The 16642-nt window shown below is 46.7% G+C and overlaps 1 protein-coding gene across 1 annotated transcript in view; it reads right to left on the reverse strand.

Moving 5' to 3' along the window:
- CACHD1 (cache domain containing 1) overlaps nt 1-16642 on the reverse strand; it is a 208547-nt gene that overhangs the window by 56823 nt on the left and 135082 nt on the right. The window contains exons 5-8 of the mRNA XM_031968977.1: nt 12848-12974; nt 6052-6196; nt 5022-5238; nt 1935-2084 (exon numbers count right to left, since the gene is read on the reverse strand). Coding sequence (XP_031824837.1) covers nt 1935-2084; nt 5022-5238; nt 6052-6196; nt 12848-12974 — 639 coding nt within the window. The remainder of the gene's footprint in view (nt 1-1934; nt 2085-5021; nt 5239-6051; nt 6197-12847; nt 12975-16642) is intronic.

Consider the following 16642-nt stretch of genomic DNA (forward strand, 5'->3'; position numbering starts at 1 on the left):
ATCTATAGTAACTAAATAGAAAATATATACAGCACTGCCTTGAGGAATGTCATAAACTAGTTCTTTAAGGACATTCCAATGAAAAATGATTTTTCACCCTTGGCACGGGGAGGAGAATACTGAAAGTGATTTACTCAGCATGTGTCTTTTAAGTTTACGGGGGTTTTAAAACTCTGGGAAGGATTTAGGTATACTGAGCTGCATTGTTCTGCAAACATCTGCAATCTATAGTACAGGATGAAATTTAATAAAGTTTCTTTCTTTTTTTACCCTTAAGTTTGCTATTGTTGGAACATGGTCAAAGGATTAGAAACTGTTCCCATACGGTACCACCATAAATAAATTCAAATGACTGGAGTCACCAGCGAGATTGGACAAATGATTTTAAACAGAGATTTTGCCTAATCTCCTTAATGATTTCAATGGCAAAATGGAAACTTGCAGGGGATTTATTTGTTTTTTTGGATACAGAGACAGAATAGGATAAGGGAAAGAATGCTGCTCATGGAGCCAAGAGGGACCCGGGTTTAAATTCCACTCCTGACACTTATTTGTCGTGTGGTTTGGAGTGATTTTTTTTCATATTGTGGAGCCTCAGTTTCCTTATGTGTAAAATGGGAGTGAGAACTAACTCATGGGGTTACTACAGAGATCATTTAAGATAATGAGGAAAAGGTGCCTGACAAATCTTGAAGTTCTTTATTAATGTTAGGTACCATTAACATTATAGGTTAATCCTATAAAGTTTAAGACTCCACTAAGACTTTTGGGATGGACAAAGATACCAAAATACAATATGGAATTGAAATGTCTCTTTTTCTTTCTTTCTATTCTTTCTTTTTATTTTATTTCTCCCTTTTATTTCTTTTTAATGAATACCTTGGCCCTGGAGCTCACTTTAGTAAAGTTCTGATCTGGTCAACATGGAAATTCAACCTGATAGGAGGATGCAGGGAGCCACAACTACTTATGGCTCCTATTCAGAGACTTATCCAAGGGCCTGGAGGGAGGCTTTCTCCCTCTCTCGACATTGCATGGATGTCAGTGGAAAAAGCAGGCAATCTATCCATTGCTTCTGCTTCCAGGACTAGCCTAGCTCTTCTTCTGATCATACACTTCGGGGAGTCTTTGGGAATCACTTAAATCCAATTCATGTTCATGTCAAGACATCCCTCATATGACACCATTGGTCCTCTCTAAGAATGAAGGATGAACAACAATATTATTTTTCCAGTTTGATGGGAGTTTGTCAGCAGTATAGGAGGAAAGCACGTATTGAGACAGTTGTAAAAAAGAACAATAAGCGGGGTAGAAGGGATGACAGGCTAAAAGATAAGGGAATGACAGAAGCCATTCAGTAATGAAGAATCACAATATGACATGAAGTATTAATGGAAATAAATAATGATTTTTACCCCAATTAAGAGCTAGAGTAGGCAATAGAGACTATCCAGTAAACTCCCCCATTTTATGTAGAGGAAATAGAGACTTTTAGAGGGTCATTGGAATGTCACAAATCACACAGGCAACAACAAGCAATGTCACAATTCAATTCCTGCTGTTCTAATTCCAAATCAGTCTTCTCTCTCATCCCTGATAATATGATGAATGTAGAAATGATAGGATTCAGTGGGCAAGAAGGAGAATTCTGGCAGCAGCATTCAAACAATCATCAAGATAAAAAAAAATCATCCTTGGTAGGTGCTTTATTAAACACCAGGTACTGTGCCATGTTCTAGGGATATGTACTTGAAGAATCCATAAGACGTCAACATCTTCATGGGAGAGTAGCTATAAAATAGGAGAGCATTTTCTTGGTATAGAACTTCTTGGGTTTTTTTTTTTTTTGGTTCAAAAGCACCCTCCTGGCTCAGCTGTAAAAAGGGGTCAGAGCTTCCATCTAAAGAGGGGAAAATCTGGAAAGCATCACATACCGTTCATGAGGGCATAGGTGAGGATCATAACCGAGTTGTTGAGAAAGCTATTTTCCTCATTGATGACACAAAGGGTGGCCTTTTTATCTTCCTCGGAGGACTCCTTGGATGTAATTCCTGCTGACAGGTAAATGATGACCATGTCTGTATCTAAACAAAGACACAAATCAGATGTTATATCTCTATTCGTGTTGGAGCCCGGCATTTAAACCGCCTTCTGATAGAGAACTGCATTTTGGAATTGGGAAGGGTTAGATTCAACTAATACTCTCTCTCTCTCTCTCTCTCTCTCTCTCTCTCTCTCTCTCTCTCTCTCTCGTTTTGTTTTCCTAAAGTTTCTTTCTTTTTTTCTTTTTATTTTTTTATTATAGCTTTTTATTTACAAGATATATACATGTCAACCCCTGGCTCAATCAGATACTTTCAGTTAGAATCTGGCCAAGTTACACAATCCCTTTGTGCCTCAGTTTCCTCATAGTGGAAAAAATAACTTAGAGTCACTCAAACTGGATTTCAATGTCAGCTCTGCTATATATTCTCTGTGTGATTTTGGTTGTCAGCTTATCTCTACAGAACTCAGCTGACTCATCTACAAAATGAGAGGGTTGAACTCAATGGCTTATGAGCTCCTTTCCAGCTCAAGATTGAGAATACTATTTTCTCTTGTTTCCATTCTCACACAATCATGGTATTGTAGAGTTTAAGGGACCTTGTTGGCCAGTTGGTTCAACTATAAAGCAATTCCCACTACTACATATATAGTGAATAGTCCTCCAGCTTCTGCCTGAAGACCTCCAAGAAACCCAGCACGAAGTAGCCTGTTTATTGTTGGACAGCTCCAATTGTTTGGAAGTTTTCTCTGCCAGCAAGCCCCTGCCTCTGAGAACTCTTACCCATTACCCTTGGGTCTTCCCTCTAGAGGCCAAACCAAAAACATTCTAATGCTTTTTCCATTGGAGAGCTCTTCAAATATGTGAAAGAGCCCGCCATCTCTCCCTCCCTCCATCCGTCTTCTCTTTTCCAAAATAAATATTCCCCATTCCTTTAATGATCCTTACATAATATCTATCAACTCCATCTTCCTTTTAGTTCTAAAAATCCTCACACACATCAAAACCTCATTTATTGTGGATCTTCAGGGAATGTTTTAAATAAGTGAATTTTCCATTTAACCAAAGCTGACTTTGGGGGCACTGCTTCATTACATTTAGACTGGTTTTTTTTTTCTTTTAAATAAAGTCCTTCTAAAATGTATCCCATGCTCCCCTGCCTTTTTCAACAGATTTCAACATAATTTAAAATTTTCTCAATGGTTTAGGGTCATTAAAATAACTGATTAAATTAAATAGAAGATGATGCAATTAGATGGAAAAAGTAGCAAAAAACAAAACAATTAAAAAAAACCAGCTGACAGATTCCAGATTAATCTAAAAAGAAACTTTTTTAATATTTAGAGCTGTCCTAAGTAGAATATATATACACATATATGGATACACACATACACACTCATGTTGTATTTGTTTGTATGTGGTTACATGTACTGTGTGTGTTGTACATGCATGTTATGTATGAGACAACGCACTCTCCTTCACCAGAGGTATACAGGCCAAAGTTAGATCTGACTTGTCCGGGATGTCTGTCTTGGGATTTCTGCCCAGGGCCGAGCTGTGCTGCTTGGCCTTTGAGGCCGTTTCCAGCTCTGACATGCTGTGATCATTAGGATGATCAGTTAATGGCCCATTTCAGACAGAACCACTGGAGTGTTAAGGCCTTCACTGAATGCTTCCAAACCAATGTCAGACTGGCGTGCTCTGATTGCTTAATTGTTAATAAAATGTAGTCTATTGTTAATAGTTCTTCTCTTTGTTCTTTCACTAATAGGCTGCCAATTATCATAGACAACAGAGTGGAGTGAAGCAGAGTCCAGAGGGAGAGGGAAGGAAGGAGGAGGGAGGAAGAGAGGGAGAAAGGAAGGGGACTTAGGGAAGGAAGGAAGGAAAAAAGAAGGGAGGAAGAGGGAGGAAGGGAGGAAAAAGGGATGAAGGGAGGGAAAGAGGAGGGAGGAAGAAAGAAAGGAAGGAAGGAAGGAAAAAAGGGAGGGAGGAAAGGAAGAGAGGAAGGGAGGGAGAAATGGAGGGAGGGAAGGAGGGAAAGAGGGAGAGAGAGAAGGATGGAAAGAAAACCATATTAATATTAGAAACTTAGAGCTGGACATGGGGGGGGAGCCTTTGACACCATCTTGCTTTTCAGATTAGGGACTAGAGGTCCCAGGACGTTTTTAATGATGTGCCTAAGGCCAACACAGAAGTAAGCACTGAAGGCAGGATTTGCACTCAGGTGCTCTGCTTCCAGAACCAGGGCTCTGGTCCTTTTGTCCTTTCCCCATGAGATGGGGATGCTGTGCTGAATCCTGGGCCTGGCCCTCTCTCCTCAGTGAAAGGTGAGGAGCAGAAGGCAGCTTCCTCCCAGTTTGTCCCAATAGGAGGATTGTGTATCTCTCACAACATCCCCTTCGATTCCCACTTCTTTTGTTTCAAAATTCCTCTGCCTAGGTTTTCCAAAAATAATAGTCTTGTCTTTCTGGCTGGCTCGGCCTCTCTCTTTACATATCCCCTCCCTGAGGCAGCCCACACAGCTGAAGCCCAGCTGGTCTCTAATAAGTGAAAATTCAGTGCACGCACCTTTGTGTATTTATAGTCTCGCATTCATGCCTGGGACTGCTGGAGAGGAGAATGAAAGGGCCGAGCGAGGGGCTCCCGCTAATCTCCCTCCCTGCGCATGCGTGCTCCGGGTCCCGGGCCAAGAGCTTCCAGGCTGACAATCAGCATTAGGAGGATTTGGCTCAGGCCCTGGGAAGGGATGCAGGCCCATCTCATCTCATGCCCATCATAATGTGTCTGAGTCAGATTAATAAAAGGCCGTGGGATGCAAATCCAACAACAAATGTGGGAAGCTGCAAGGGGGCTGCCTGCCCTACCTGGGGCACTCAGCCCTTGGCCACGGCCATCAGACCAAACCCTGGACTTCTCTCTGGGGGATTTCTACAAAAACTCTTCCACAGACATGTCCAGCTCTGTGCTCACTTACTGGTGTGGAGACGGGTGCCATTGTTGGTACTTCGGATCAGCTGAAAGGCCTTCTGGAAGCCCACGGCATGCTGGGTTGGGCTCTCAGACGACTTGATGCTGCTGACGAAAGTAGACATTTTCCTCTTTGTCTCGCTGGTGGCCGGAGACAGGAATGTCTTGTAGCACTGATCGAGGGAGCAGGTCCTCACTGTGTCTGCCACGGTTAGCACGGAGATCTTGGGGGGAAAACGAGTCAAATGCATGGAATTATCTTGTTGTTTACATAAAATTCTGCACATGCCAGAATTTGTATAATGACAAAGCCCATGGAGACAATTCCACAAATCTTAAAAACTCACACGTAGGGGTAAAGAAATGCCAAACTGCCAGACCAGAAATGGATTAGGAACCTTGGGAAGGGGCAGTAGAGGCATCTTTGGCCTTTGTTCTGGGGGGAAGTTGGTGGTGTAGAATTTATACACAATTGAAAAAAAAAACATGTCAGAGAAAACCAGTAAGCGTATTTCACGCAAAGAAAATCAACCAGGTCTGTGTTGGAATATTACTCTGTCATTTGAAAAGAGAGACAGAGCCTTAGAGTAGGAAAACCAAATTGAGGCAGATTTTGGCAGATAATAGATCACCATGAAGGGGAAGTGGGCCCCGTTCCTCCATCACATTCATCTTGGAACAAAAGTGCAAGTGGCCACAAAACCATCCCATTATACACACACGTATGCACATGAGCACACACACAACTTCCCTAAGTCCTAATACTGACATACAAGCAACATGAGGAAGTCGGTATTTCATGTAGGACAGCAACCACAAGGCACGGCAGAGCATTTAACATAAGGCTAGACCCACAAACCAATTCCTGCTGGGGTTGGTTTAAGATCCAATCCTCAAAAAGTTGGAAAATTTCTTTTTCCATGGGCTGCTCCATGAAGGATTAAAGTAATTAAAGCCCTTCCGAAAACATTTAAGGGCCACGAAGTGCTTTGGATGAAGCCCAGAAGCCAGTGGTCAGGGATGGAGAGAATTATCACCTTATCATGTTCATCAATGGAGTTGAGGATGACCTGGGCCGCATCCTTGGCGATCTGAAGCTGGGTTTCCGTGACCGAGGCACCGTGGTCCATGATGACAACGATGTGTTTTGACTGAGGTCGCACCGTAGAAACGTAGACAGGCCTGCGAGACACACAAACAGAACACTGGGGTCCGATTCTTTCTGGCTTGGGATTTCTCCCTGAATCTCCAGTCTCCCTCACTTTGTGTCTGGCCCAGAGCCAGGCAATTGAGATTCAAAGTGGAAACGAACCCATCCATACCCGGCCAGAGCTGACCTTCCATTCTCTTTCTGTGCTTCCTGGCCGGCTGATCCTCAGCCCTGGGTCCCCGCCCCCCCCCCAAATTGTCCTTCCCTGATCCCTGAGCCCCACCCTCGTCCAATGCACCTGTATGGTCCCCTACCCTCACTCACTGCACCTGTATCATCCCCCATTCCCACCCATTGCTCCTGGATCTTCCCCCACCCTCCCCCATTGCTCCCGGATTGCCCCCCACCCTCCCCATTGCTCCTGCATCATTCCCCATCCTCCCCCACGGCTCCTGCATCCCACATACCCAGTGAGGTGTGAGACTCTCAGGAGCAGCTTAGGGAGGCCTGCACTGATTGACCACCAGGTGGCACCAGAATGCACAGAGCCCTGGAGGCTCCAGCCCGGCCTGGGACTCCCGCTGGGTGACCCTGAGAAAGTTACTTAACCTCTCCAGGCCTCAGTTTGCTCCCATGTAAAATGGGTGTGATATTATCGCCTTCCTCCCGGGCTAGCTAACATCTGCAAAGTGCTCTGCAGGCCCTGAAACGCTATTAAAAAACCCGCGGTAACTATTGTTGCTGATCTTTCACTCTGTAATCCTTCTCCGAGGGCTGGCTGGAGGGCTGGGTCATTTGCCTGGGATCCCCCAGCCGGGATATCCCAGAGCAGAATTTGCACCCAGGGCTCCCGGCTCTAAGACCTGCCCCCTCTCTCCTCGTTGAGCTTCCCCTGGCTCAGCGTGGGCCAGGGTGGTCCCTGCGGCCCAGGGAGAGCTGTGATCCCCGAGGTCACGTGTCCAGGAAGGGGCAAAGCCAAACTCGAACCCAGATCTTTGGGCCCCAAGCCCAGCACTGTCTCTGGCGCACGAAGCTGCAGCAATAACTTGTGGCCCGGGAACCGACGGCTGCGAACGAGTCTGTGTCTGGAGCCGCTTCAGAGGAACACAGTCATGTGCCCATCTCTGCTTGAACATCTGGGGTCAATCTGGGCTCCGGGAAATCCAGAACTTGCTCTGAGGTTAGCCTAACAGGACCCAGTTACTGAGGAGGTTTGGGGGTGAAAACAAATCGGGGAGCTGCTGGGACAGGCTTGGAGTCAAAGGCCCCGGTGCAAACCCAGCTTTGCTGCCTATTCTGGGTGATGCTGGGAAAGCCGAGGGCCCCTAGAAGTCCCCATCCCCCTAGCATTTAGGGGGCTGTCTCTGAGCCCCCTCCCCCAAATAGACATCCTTCTGAAGAGGTGCTCCCTGCTCTACCTGCTCCCCGGCTCATCGTGGGGAGGTCCAGCTCACAATCTGTGCTCCTGAGGTTCCCGGGCCAGGCCCGGGCAGTAGACCTCCGGTTTGCCCTTCTGTGTCTGGTGAGATCTCGGGGCCGGCTCGGCATAAAGGCCTCCGATCAAACGTGTGATTCCAGGGGAAACTGATCCCGGGAAAACAGAATTATCTGCGTGTGAGCGAGTACATCTGGTGTGACTGTGTGCATGTGCACAGGTGCTCCTGTGTACGGACGTGGGGCACGGGAGTGTGTCTGAAAGCCCCTGGGACTCCTGGTTAAGAATGTTGCATCCAACTGAACGCTTTCAAGGCCCAGGCAGGGTAAGTGGATTACTCGGGTTACACAGGGCACAGCATCAGAGATGCTGCTCGAACCAAAGCTCCTTCCAGGGTGCCAGACTGCTTCCCAAGGGAAGGCAAGTCCTATGGGACAGGCGCGAGTATAAGCCAAGGAGCTTTGCCAGCTATCTAATGTCTGTCCATACTTGGGACACAGAGACAGAGGGAAAGATGGAGAAAGGGAAAGAGAAAGAGATGGAAGGAGAAGGAGAAAGAAGGGTGGAGAAGTAGAGAAAAGAGAGACAAAGTGGGAGAAAGGGAAGAAAAGAGAAGGAGGAAGAAACATTTGTAGAAATAAAATCATCAAAAGCAAGAGAGGGAAGGAAGGAAAAAGAAACAGAAACAGAAAAACAGAGAGAGAGAGAGAGAGACAGAGACAGAGAGAGACAGAGAGAGAGACAGAGAGAGACAGAGAGAGACAGAGAGACAGAAAGAGAGTCAGAAATAGAGACAGAAACAGAGAGAAAAAGAGAGAGAGACAGAAATGGAAGGAGGAGAAAGGATAGAAAAGTAGTGAAATGAGAGACAAAGTGGGAGAAAGGGAAGAAAAGAGAAGGAGGAAGAAACAGATTTGTAGAAATAAAATCATCAAAAGCAAGAGAGGGAAGGAAGGAAAAAGAAACATAAAAACAGAGAGAGAGAGAGAAGAGAAAGAAAAGAGAAGAGAAGAGAAGAGAAGAGAAGAGAAGAGAAGAGAAGAGAAGAGAAGAGAAGAGAAGAGAGGAGAGGAGAGGAGAGGAGAGGAGAGGAGAGGAGAGGAGAGGAGAGGAGAGGAGAGGAGAGGAGAGGAGAGGAGAGGAGAAGTAAAGAGATAGAGAGACAGAGACAGGGAGAGAACAAGAGAAGGGAGGGTCCCCCCATTCACCCAGGGACAGCCTGCTCTCCTGCACGCTCCACCCCAGAGCCACATGGCTCTGTGCACTGGTCCAAGCCCCCGGAGGTCGGTTTGCCATGGGGACAAAGGCCCCCCCCGGAGGGGCTTTTCCTGCCCGCGCCCCGGCGGGGAACTTCCCCGGGCCAGGCACTATCAGGCCCCTTATCTGGGCATTTTCAAACATGTTGTCAAAATATGTCAGAGGCGCTCCCGCGGCCCTCCCCGTTTGGGGGGCTTTGTTTGCCAACATCAAAACCAGAGCAACAAAAACCCCACTTCTGCAGCGGAGCCGCATTCAGCTCATGCCCAGGGCTCCAGGGGGGGAGGGAGGGCTCCGGAGAAAGAGTTTAATGAGTTTTCTATTCACAGTTTTAAAGCTGGAACAAATTAGAGGGATCTGGGAAAGCTAAGTGGGCTTCGGAGAACTCACTCTTTTCTCCTCTCGGCTCCCCCAGCTCCATTCTGGGCCTAACTCGGAACAGGACGTGCCCGTGCGACTGGGTGCTCTCCCTCCCTCGCCAATGACTGGGAAGAAACTGAGGGCCGGGGACTGCCGGCAAGGGACCCCAAATTGGGGCTCAGTGGAGGCAAAGCACCTTGCGCCCGAGCCGAGATGAGACGCCCCACTCAGTGATCGCCTGTGTCACTGATGGGGGCCAGTGGAGAATCAGGGGAAAGATGAGCCGGGGCGGGGGCAGCCCCCTACCCTTCTTGTGGGAGTCGGTAAGAGTTAAGGAAGTCGGGGTGGGGGAAGCCTAGGACCCAGAGGTTTTTCCAAAGGAATCCCAGGGGCCTAACCTCTAATTAGCATTCCCAAGGGGATAAGGGTGTTCTTGTAAATCCCACCTGGAATCACCAGCTTGGAGCTGGAGAGGGATTTCTGGGCCAATGAAACCCTTGCTTTTACAAATGGGGAAACTGAGGTCCGGAGAAGTTAAGGGACACACCAGAAAGCCATCCAGTTAATAGACAAGGGCTTTGCAGAAGTCCTCGACTCCAGATGCAACGTTTCCCCCTTTCCAGAGCAGGTGTTGGGGGTTATTGATAGAAAGAGGTAGTGGGGGGGTCTTTTAGAAAGAGTGGGCAGCTAGATAGTGCAGTGGAGAGAGCACCGGTCCTGGAGTCAGGGGGAGCCTCACTTAACACTGAGCAGCTGTGTGATCCTGGGCAAGTCACTTAACCCAACTGAAAAGGAAGGGAGGGAGGAAGAGAGGAAGGAAGAAGGAAGGAAAGGAGGAAAGGAGGAAGAAAGAAAATAGTGAAAGGAGGAAAGAAGAAAAAGAGTAAGCAAGAAAAGAAAGGTGGGAGGAAAGACGGGAGCAAAGGAGGAAGAGAAGGAAGAGAGGAAAGGAGGAAGGGAGGGAAGGGGCCTTGATTTGGAGTTGGAGGAGCTACACTTTACTGGCTGGCTGAATCCGTTAGGTTTTCTGTGCCTCAGTTCCCTCATGTGTAAAATGAGGGAGGGTGGAGTCTGTGACCTCTATGGTCCCTTCCAAATCCTATAACCTCATTGGGCTTCGTGTAAAATGGAATCAAAACGTTCACATGTTGCGCCTCTCAGGGCGGTGGTGAAGACACCATTCGTAAGGCCGGGAGTTGTTAGAAGCAGCCGAGTGTCGCCAGCACATCTCGCTCCTTTTCAGTTCTGGGATGTATAATGTGGTCTGAGAATCAAAGCATTTGGCTTTCATCCTAGATCCAGCCTCCCATGGCATGGATGGTGAAACTGAGGCAGGGGAGAATTTGTTCTTGAACCTTGGGATCTTCAGGCTGGGCTCCAAGGGATGTCAGGGGCTCCCTCACTTTATAGCAGAGAAAACCAAAGCTAAAGGAAGGGAAATGGCAGGACCCAAGGCCCCCAGGAAGGAGCGAGGGGTGGTCAGAGGCAGGGCCCCGGCTGCGTCTCCTCCCAGCTCTGCCCCAGCTCTACCAGGAGACCTTGTGGGCCAAGGACACTGAGTCTCAGTTTCCCCATCTGGAAAAGAGAGGGCTGGGTGATCTCCATAGCCCTTTTCAGTGCTAGGTCACAGGCAGGGCTTGGAACACAGGCCCATTAAGCTAGGGATGCTCGGCCCCTGCCAAGAGTCTGGGTGCTCTTCTCCAAGTTCTGAGGGGCCCAGAGAACTTATGGGAGGGGGGGCTTCAGGAGAGGATGATTAAGGGACTGGAAAATGCGAGCCGTGGGGATGGGCTCAGAGCTGGGACCACTTAGCGCCCGACTACAGAATGAACAAGAAGCTGAAGGCTGTGGAAGAGAGCTCCGGGCTCCGCCACGGGCTGGGAGGGGCTTCCAAGTAGGGCCTGGGATCATTCAGCAAATGTTCCCGATTTTCTTTCTGGCGTGAACACAGAAATTCCCTGAGACAGACGGCTCTCACGGGAGGGCCTTGGGAACAAGCTGCCCTCTCCCCATTCACCTTGATGGGCAAGAGCAGGCGGCCTGAACAGTTCCTAGATCTTCTCTGCCCATCCCTGAGAAGCAGTACGGCCTAATGGATAGCATGATGCTGTGGGAGGCAGAAAGCCCTGGGTTCAAATATGATCTCTGAAACTGACCCGCTGTATGTGTAACCTGTGGGAGCTTCTGCTTCCTCATAAATGAGATTAAATCTCATGACTACTAAGGGTTCTTCCAGCTCCAAAATGATGATCCTGTGTTCAAAGTGGCCCTAGTACCAACAGCATTTGACAAACATATTTCTACCTGGGTCATTTTCTATATTCTCTGCTCCTGTTTTATAGAATATATTTAATTTTTAAAAATAATTTAATTTTAAAAATTTTTAAATTACATTAAATTTTAATTTGGTTTTTTAAAAATTATTCTTTAAATAGAAGCAGAGAATATAGAAAATGACCCAGGTAGAAATCTTGAAAGAAAAGCAGCACGTGAGCTTTTGGTTTGCAATAAGAAAGACATGCATCTTTCCAATGAAACCATACCCCTGGCCGGCAGGGTCTGTGTCTCTTGTATCCCTCAAGGCACTGGATACGGAGTTGGGTCCTCAAAAACTATCTGTGGAGTAAATGAGGCTCTGGATGGTGGACTTGACTTCTTGGGTCTGTGAAGGGACGGGGACCGGACATGTGCCTTTCATGGGTCTGGGGAACTCCCGGGGAGCAAACTCCTTGGAGCAAAGTAGATCTGGGCCTTCTCGCCTTAGAGCATAAGATCTGATGCCAGTCACACAGCTTGGAAGCTGGCTCTCTACCCACTACACCGCACTGCCTGGCAGAGCGTGAGCCCTCCCCCCACCCTTGCAGCCCCTCAAAGGGAAGGAGCTCGATCTAGTCAGACTTAGTGCCTGGAATAGTTTAAGTGAGGGTCTGCCCCAAAGCAAAACAGATTAGATGATGAGCAGAGAAGTTCTAGGCTCTGAGCCAATGCTGGCTTTTAATTGGACCTCTTCCATGGAACGAGTAACGGGAGGTGGTCTCCCTTATGCCTACAGCTGGAAAAGAGGGACACGACTGAAGGGGTTTAGTGGAAGCGTCCAAAAAGAGCAGAAAATGAACACCTGAACCTCAGGAAAGTACTTTTTCCCCCATGAAATCTGTTCATCTCTGTCCTCTGATTTCTGAGGCAGCAAATAAGATTAGAATTTTTCCACCTTTGCTGAAAATGAGAAAAAAGGGAAATATGCCCCCAAGTGCATGTTTCACACAGGAATTCTATCACTTTTCCTAAAGATTTTTTTGCAATGCTTATTGATTATTATTATTATTTTGGTGAGGCAATTGGGGTTAAATGACTTACCTAGGGTCACATAGCTAGTAAGTGTCCAAGGTTGAATTTGAACTCGGATCCTCCTGACTTCAGGGATAGTACACTATTCACTGCACCAACTAGCTGCCCCCATGCCTATTTATCTTGTGTTTAATATTTAGGGATAACTACTTACACCTGTGTTGTCGAGCCCCAGCTCTCCCTATCTAGCTCCGTCTGAATGGAGTAAATGAAAGAATGGGTGAATAGACGGCCGTGTAAACGAACGAGGGGATAACCCCCAGAGTAAGCGAGCACTCCGTACCTGCTCCGATGCTCATAGCCGCCTTTGCACCGGAATTTGTGGGCCGGGAAAACGGTGAAGATGCCTTCTTCGGAGCTGAAGTACTGCCACTTAATCCCAGGGTTGGACTTCAGATTGTCTGCAAGAACTAGAGGAGACAGCAAAGTGAGACGTTGGTGGTGTGCCCCGGGTACAAAGTAACTTGGCATCTGTGGCTTTCCATGGACAGAATCCACCCCCCCAAAAAAAATGTGGTACTAAGCTTTGTGGCTTCCCCTGGAATTGTTTGGCCACATGCTCGTCAATAAGCAAACGTTTCTGGAAGCCCAGGGGTGTGCAAAGCACGCTGCCCCGTCCTCAAAGCCGGTGCACTCGGTCTTTTGGAAAGGATGAAAGTCCCTCGGGGCTGGCAAAGTCATGGGTGACTCTCACATTGCTTTTCCCTTCAGAGTCTTAGAAGTCCAGCTTCCCTCTTGCCCCTCGGATGTGCACTTTGCAAATCTTCCTCATCTGGTTCTTACAAGCCCATACTCTTATTATCCCTGTTTTATAGAAGTGGAAACTGAGGCTGACAAGGGAAGTGACTTTCCCAGTCACACAGCCAGTGAGTATCTGCGAGCAGATTTGAACTCGGACCTCCCTGGCTCCGATCAGTCAAGTCTCTGAAGGGGAGTCTTGGATTCAAAGCAGTATGTGAGCTGGCGCCCAACGTGTGCACGTGGCACAGACAGCCCAAGGGTGAGTGGGAGAGGAAGAGGCCCTGGGGGTCAACTGAGCAGCCCTTCCTGGCCAAAAGGCACTTGCACCAGTCGAACTAATGATTGCAGAGGTGACCCATCACCGATTACGTCTGAGTTCTAACACAAGGCGTTTACTTGCGTGTTCAATACAAAAACAAACAGCTGCTGGCTTCTGTGAAAATGTCGGGAGGGCAGCTGGGGGGCCCTAGCTTATGTCTCAGATGGTCCACATCGCAGACCTGGCTGGAGAAGCAATAACCCGACCAACCAGCTGGCAGAGGGGACCCACACCAGGTAACCAACAAGAGCCCCGAACACTGACATTAAAAATAAAGACCCTCACTAGCAGCATAAGCACATTTCAAGTTTGTGATATTTTACTATTTTCAATCTGAAAATATGTAGTCATTGTAATTAGAGGCGTAATTTGGCTTGATCATCTACCTGTTGCTAGATGTCTGTATGAACTAAGGTCCTTAAAAGACCTAAATATATAAAGATGTAAATATAAAAACAATTGGTACAACTAAAAAAAAATAAAAAATAACATAAAGACTCTATTGGAGAGCTGAGTTTTGGCACCTCATGAAAATTGGAAAACTCTTCAGCCTGAGGAGGTGGCTGGAGCACACAGCCATTAGGTCAGGGAAACCTTAGTATTTCCTGTGTCTCTGGGGGACCCCTTTTCAGAATCCTGATTTTAAATGCATAGAATAAAACCTAAGGGATTACAAAGGAAACCCATTCTGCTGAAACATAGTTATCAAAATAGCTTTGAAAGCAAGCTCATGGATTCCAAGTTAAGAATCTCTGCATTGGTTTTCTTTTTGGCAAGAAGCCTGGTCCAGAGGAGAGGGTCCTAGATCTGAGCAGAGGAACCGAGTTCCAATCCTGGGACTTTGGGTCACTTGGAATTCTAAATCTATGACCCATCAAGTCTCAAATAATGGAATTGTCCATGTCTGAGGGGAAAGAGGCTTCAAGCTCCTGAGCAGGAGAGGTTCAGGAAAGCGGGTGATGGCTCTTTGATTCTCCAAAACTGGAGAGAATTGCCAAGGAAGCCCTGAGGGAGCTAAGAAGGGGAGCCAGCAGCTAAAAAAAAAGAGGTGAAGCAATCTGCAGGATTCCACGATAAGGAGAGGGAAACCCAATAGAGCGGTGCGACTGGTAGAACTTCTGCAAGAGGGAACAACAAAACCTTTGTTGTGGAAGGTGAAAGGGGATAGCCCAGCTGTGATTTCACAGTTGGGGGAGCTCCTGGTCTGAATGCTCTCTGTACCAATCAATGCAGACTGGTAACTCCTCTGTAGCTTATAGTCTTAAAAAATGAGCTGAGGAGCTTGAGAGACCCAGGATCCCCCCACCAGGATGTGTCAGAAGCAGGGTGGAGCCCTAGGTCTTCTCTAGTCCAAAACTGGTCCCATGTCCACTACCTTGAGGGAGAGGGAGGACTGTGGCTTTTATTTATGGCATGTTTTTTAGGGGATCTAGGACCAGGGGGAGTCCCCGAATAATCAGATGTAGACATTCATTCTTTTTTTTAGCAAAGTGAGTATTGCTCAATAAGCACAGAAATGATTTTTTTTTACTCATTCATTCATTCATTTGTTCATTCATTTGTTTTCTCAACAAATATTTTCTGAACACCAGTTACACACAACTTATTGTGCTGGTTCTAAAAGCCAACCCCCAACCTTCCTGTCATCATCTAATACAGCAGATTCCCAGATTGAGAAAGGGAATATGGAATCTCCAGGCCGAAATTCTATAAAGGAAGTTGCCCCACGAGACGCAGAATGCTTTTGACAAAGAAATCCTGATAGCAAAGTGAGTCATGGGCACCCCAGGAGTAGCCCCTAATGCTAAGATTGCCTTAGGTTGCTGTAAGAGAGCTGTACTTCTTAAATAGAACCAGAGGAAGCCCCACACAAAGTGACTACAGCTGTATAAATGGAAAGAAAAACGACAACAGTGGGAAAACAAATGTGAAAATTTAATGAGCAAGCTTGGTGTCCAAGAACAGAGAGAAGTCCCAGCCCCTTTTTACACAAAGGTGGGGGAGTGAAGGGGAAGACATTACTCCTGAGGACTCTTGTTTGGTTAGTTTTGTTAAGTTGATTTTTCCTCTCTTGTATATAATATTATACAAAATGGCTCCATGGGAATGGGCAGGGATGGGAATATGTGGGAAATTTATCAGTGATTTGTATTTTAGTTTTTGTGTGTGTGTGTGTGTGTGTGTGTGTGTGTGTGTTTTTAAAGAGGGGCATCCTTCCTAACATGTATGTATTACTATTCCAAAGTTAACTGGGCTGTTCAAAGAGTTCTTCAAGCAAAATCTAGAACTTTGCTTTTTGGAAACATTGCAGAAGAGATTGCGTGATTGAGAATTCTGGAGTTTCTCGATGTGACTCATCTCTTCCTCTCGGTCTGGAAAGACCATTTAGAGATAGACTGAGGAGGGCTTTAGAAGCCAAGATGAGAAGCTGCTATTTTATCTCGCCAGCCATGGGGAACCCCTGATTCTTTTTCAGAAACAGAGTTAAACGAGCCAACCTTGCTTTAGGAATATTGATATGGCGATTTTGTGGAAGGCAAAGAATGGATTTGAGAAGAGTCCAGAAGGATTGATCAATTAAAAGGCTATTAATTATAATAGTTCACATTAGTGATTAAAGGGGCTGGGCATGTCAGTCAGTCAGTCAATACGCTTAATTACAATAGTTCACATTAGAGAATAGAAGGACTTGAAGTAGCACAGTGGGCACATAAGTCAGTCCGTCAATAAGCATCTATTAAGTGTCTACCATGTGCGAGGTACTGTGTTATACACCAGGAATACAAAAAGAGGAAAAAGACAGTCAGTGTCCCTAAAGAAGCCACAATTTAATGCAATTTAGCAAAGGAGATCCAGAAGGTTAGACCAGAGAAATAGGAGGAGAACTAAGAGACAGGGGTCCAAAAAATCTTGAGAGAAGAGAATAACAGAGAAGAACAGTGGCAAAACCTGCCGAGAGGTCCTGGAGAACGGGGACTATATTTGGCATTCGGGGCACGTGTGGAGAACACCGGCACT

This window comes from Sarcophilus harrisii, chromosome 4 (assembly GCF_902635505.1).
Source record: "Sarcophilus harrisii chromosome 4, mSarHar1.11, whole genome shotgun sequence".
In the NCBI taxonomy this organism is placed as follows: domain Eukaryota; kingdom Metazoa; phylum Chordata; class Mammalia; order Dasyuromorphia; family Dasyuridae; genus Sarcophilus; species Sarcophilus harrisii.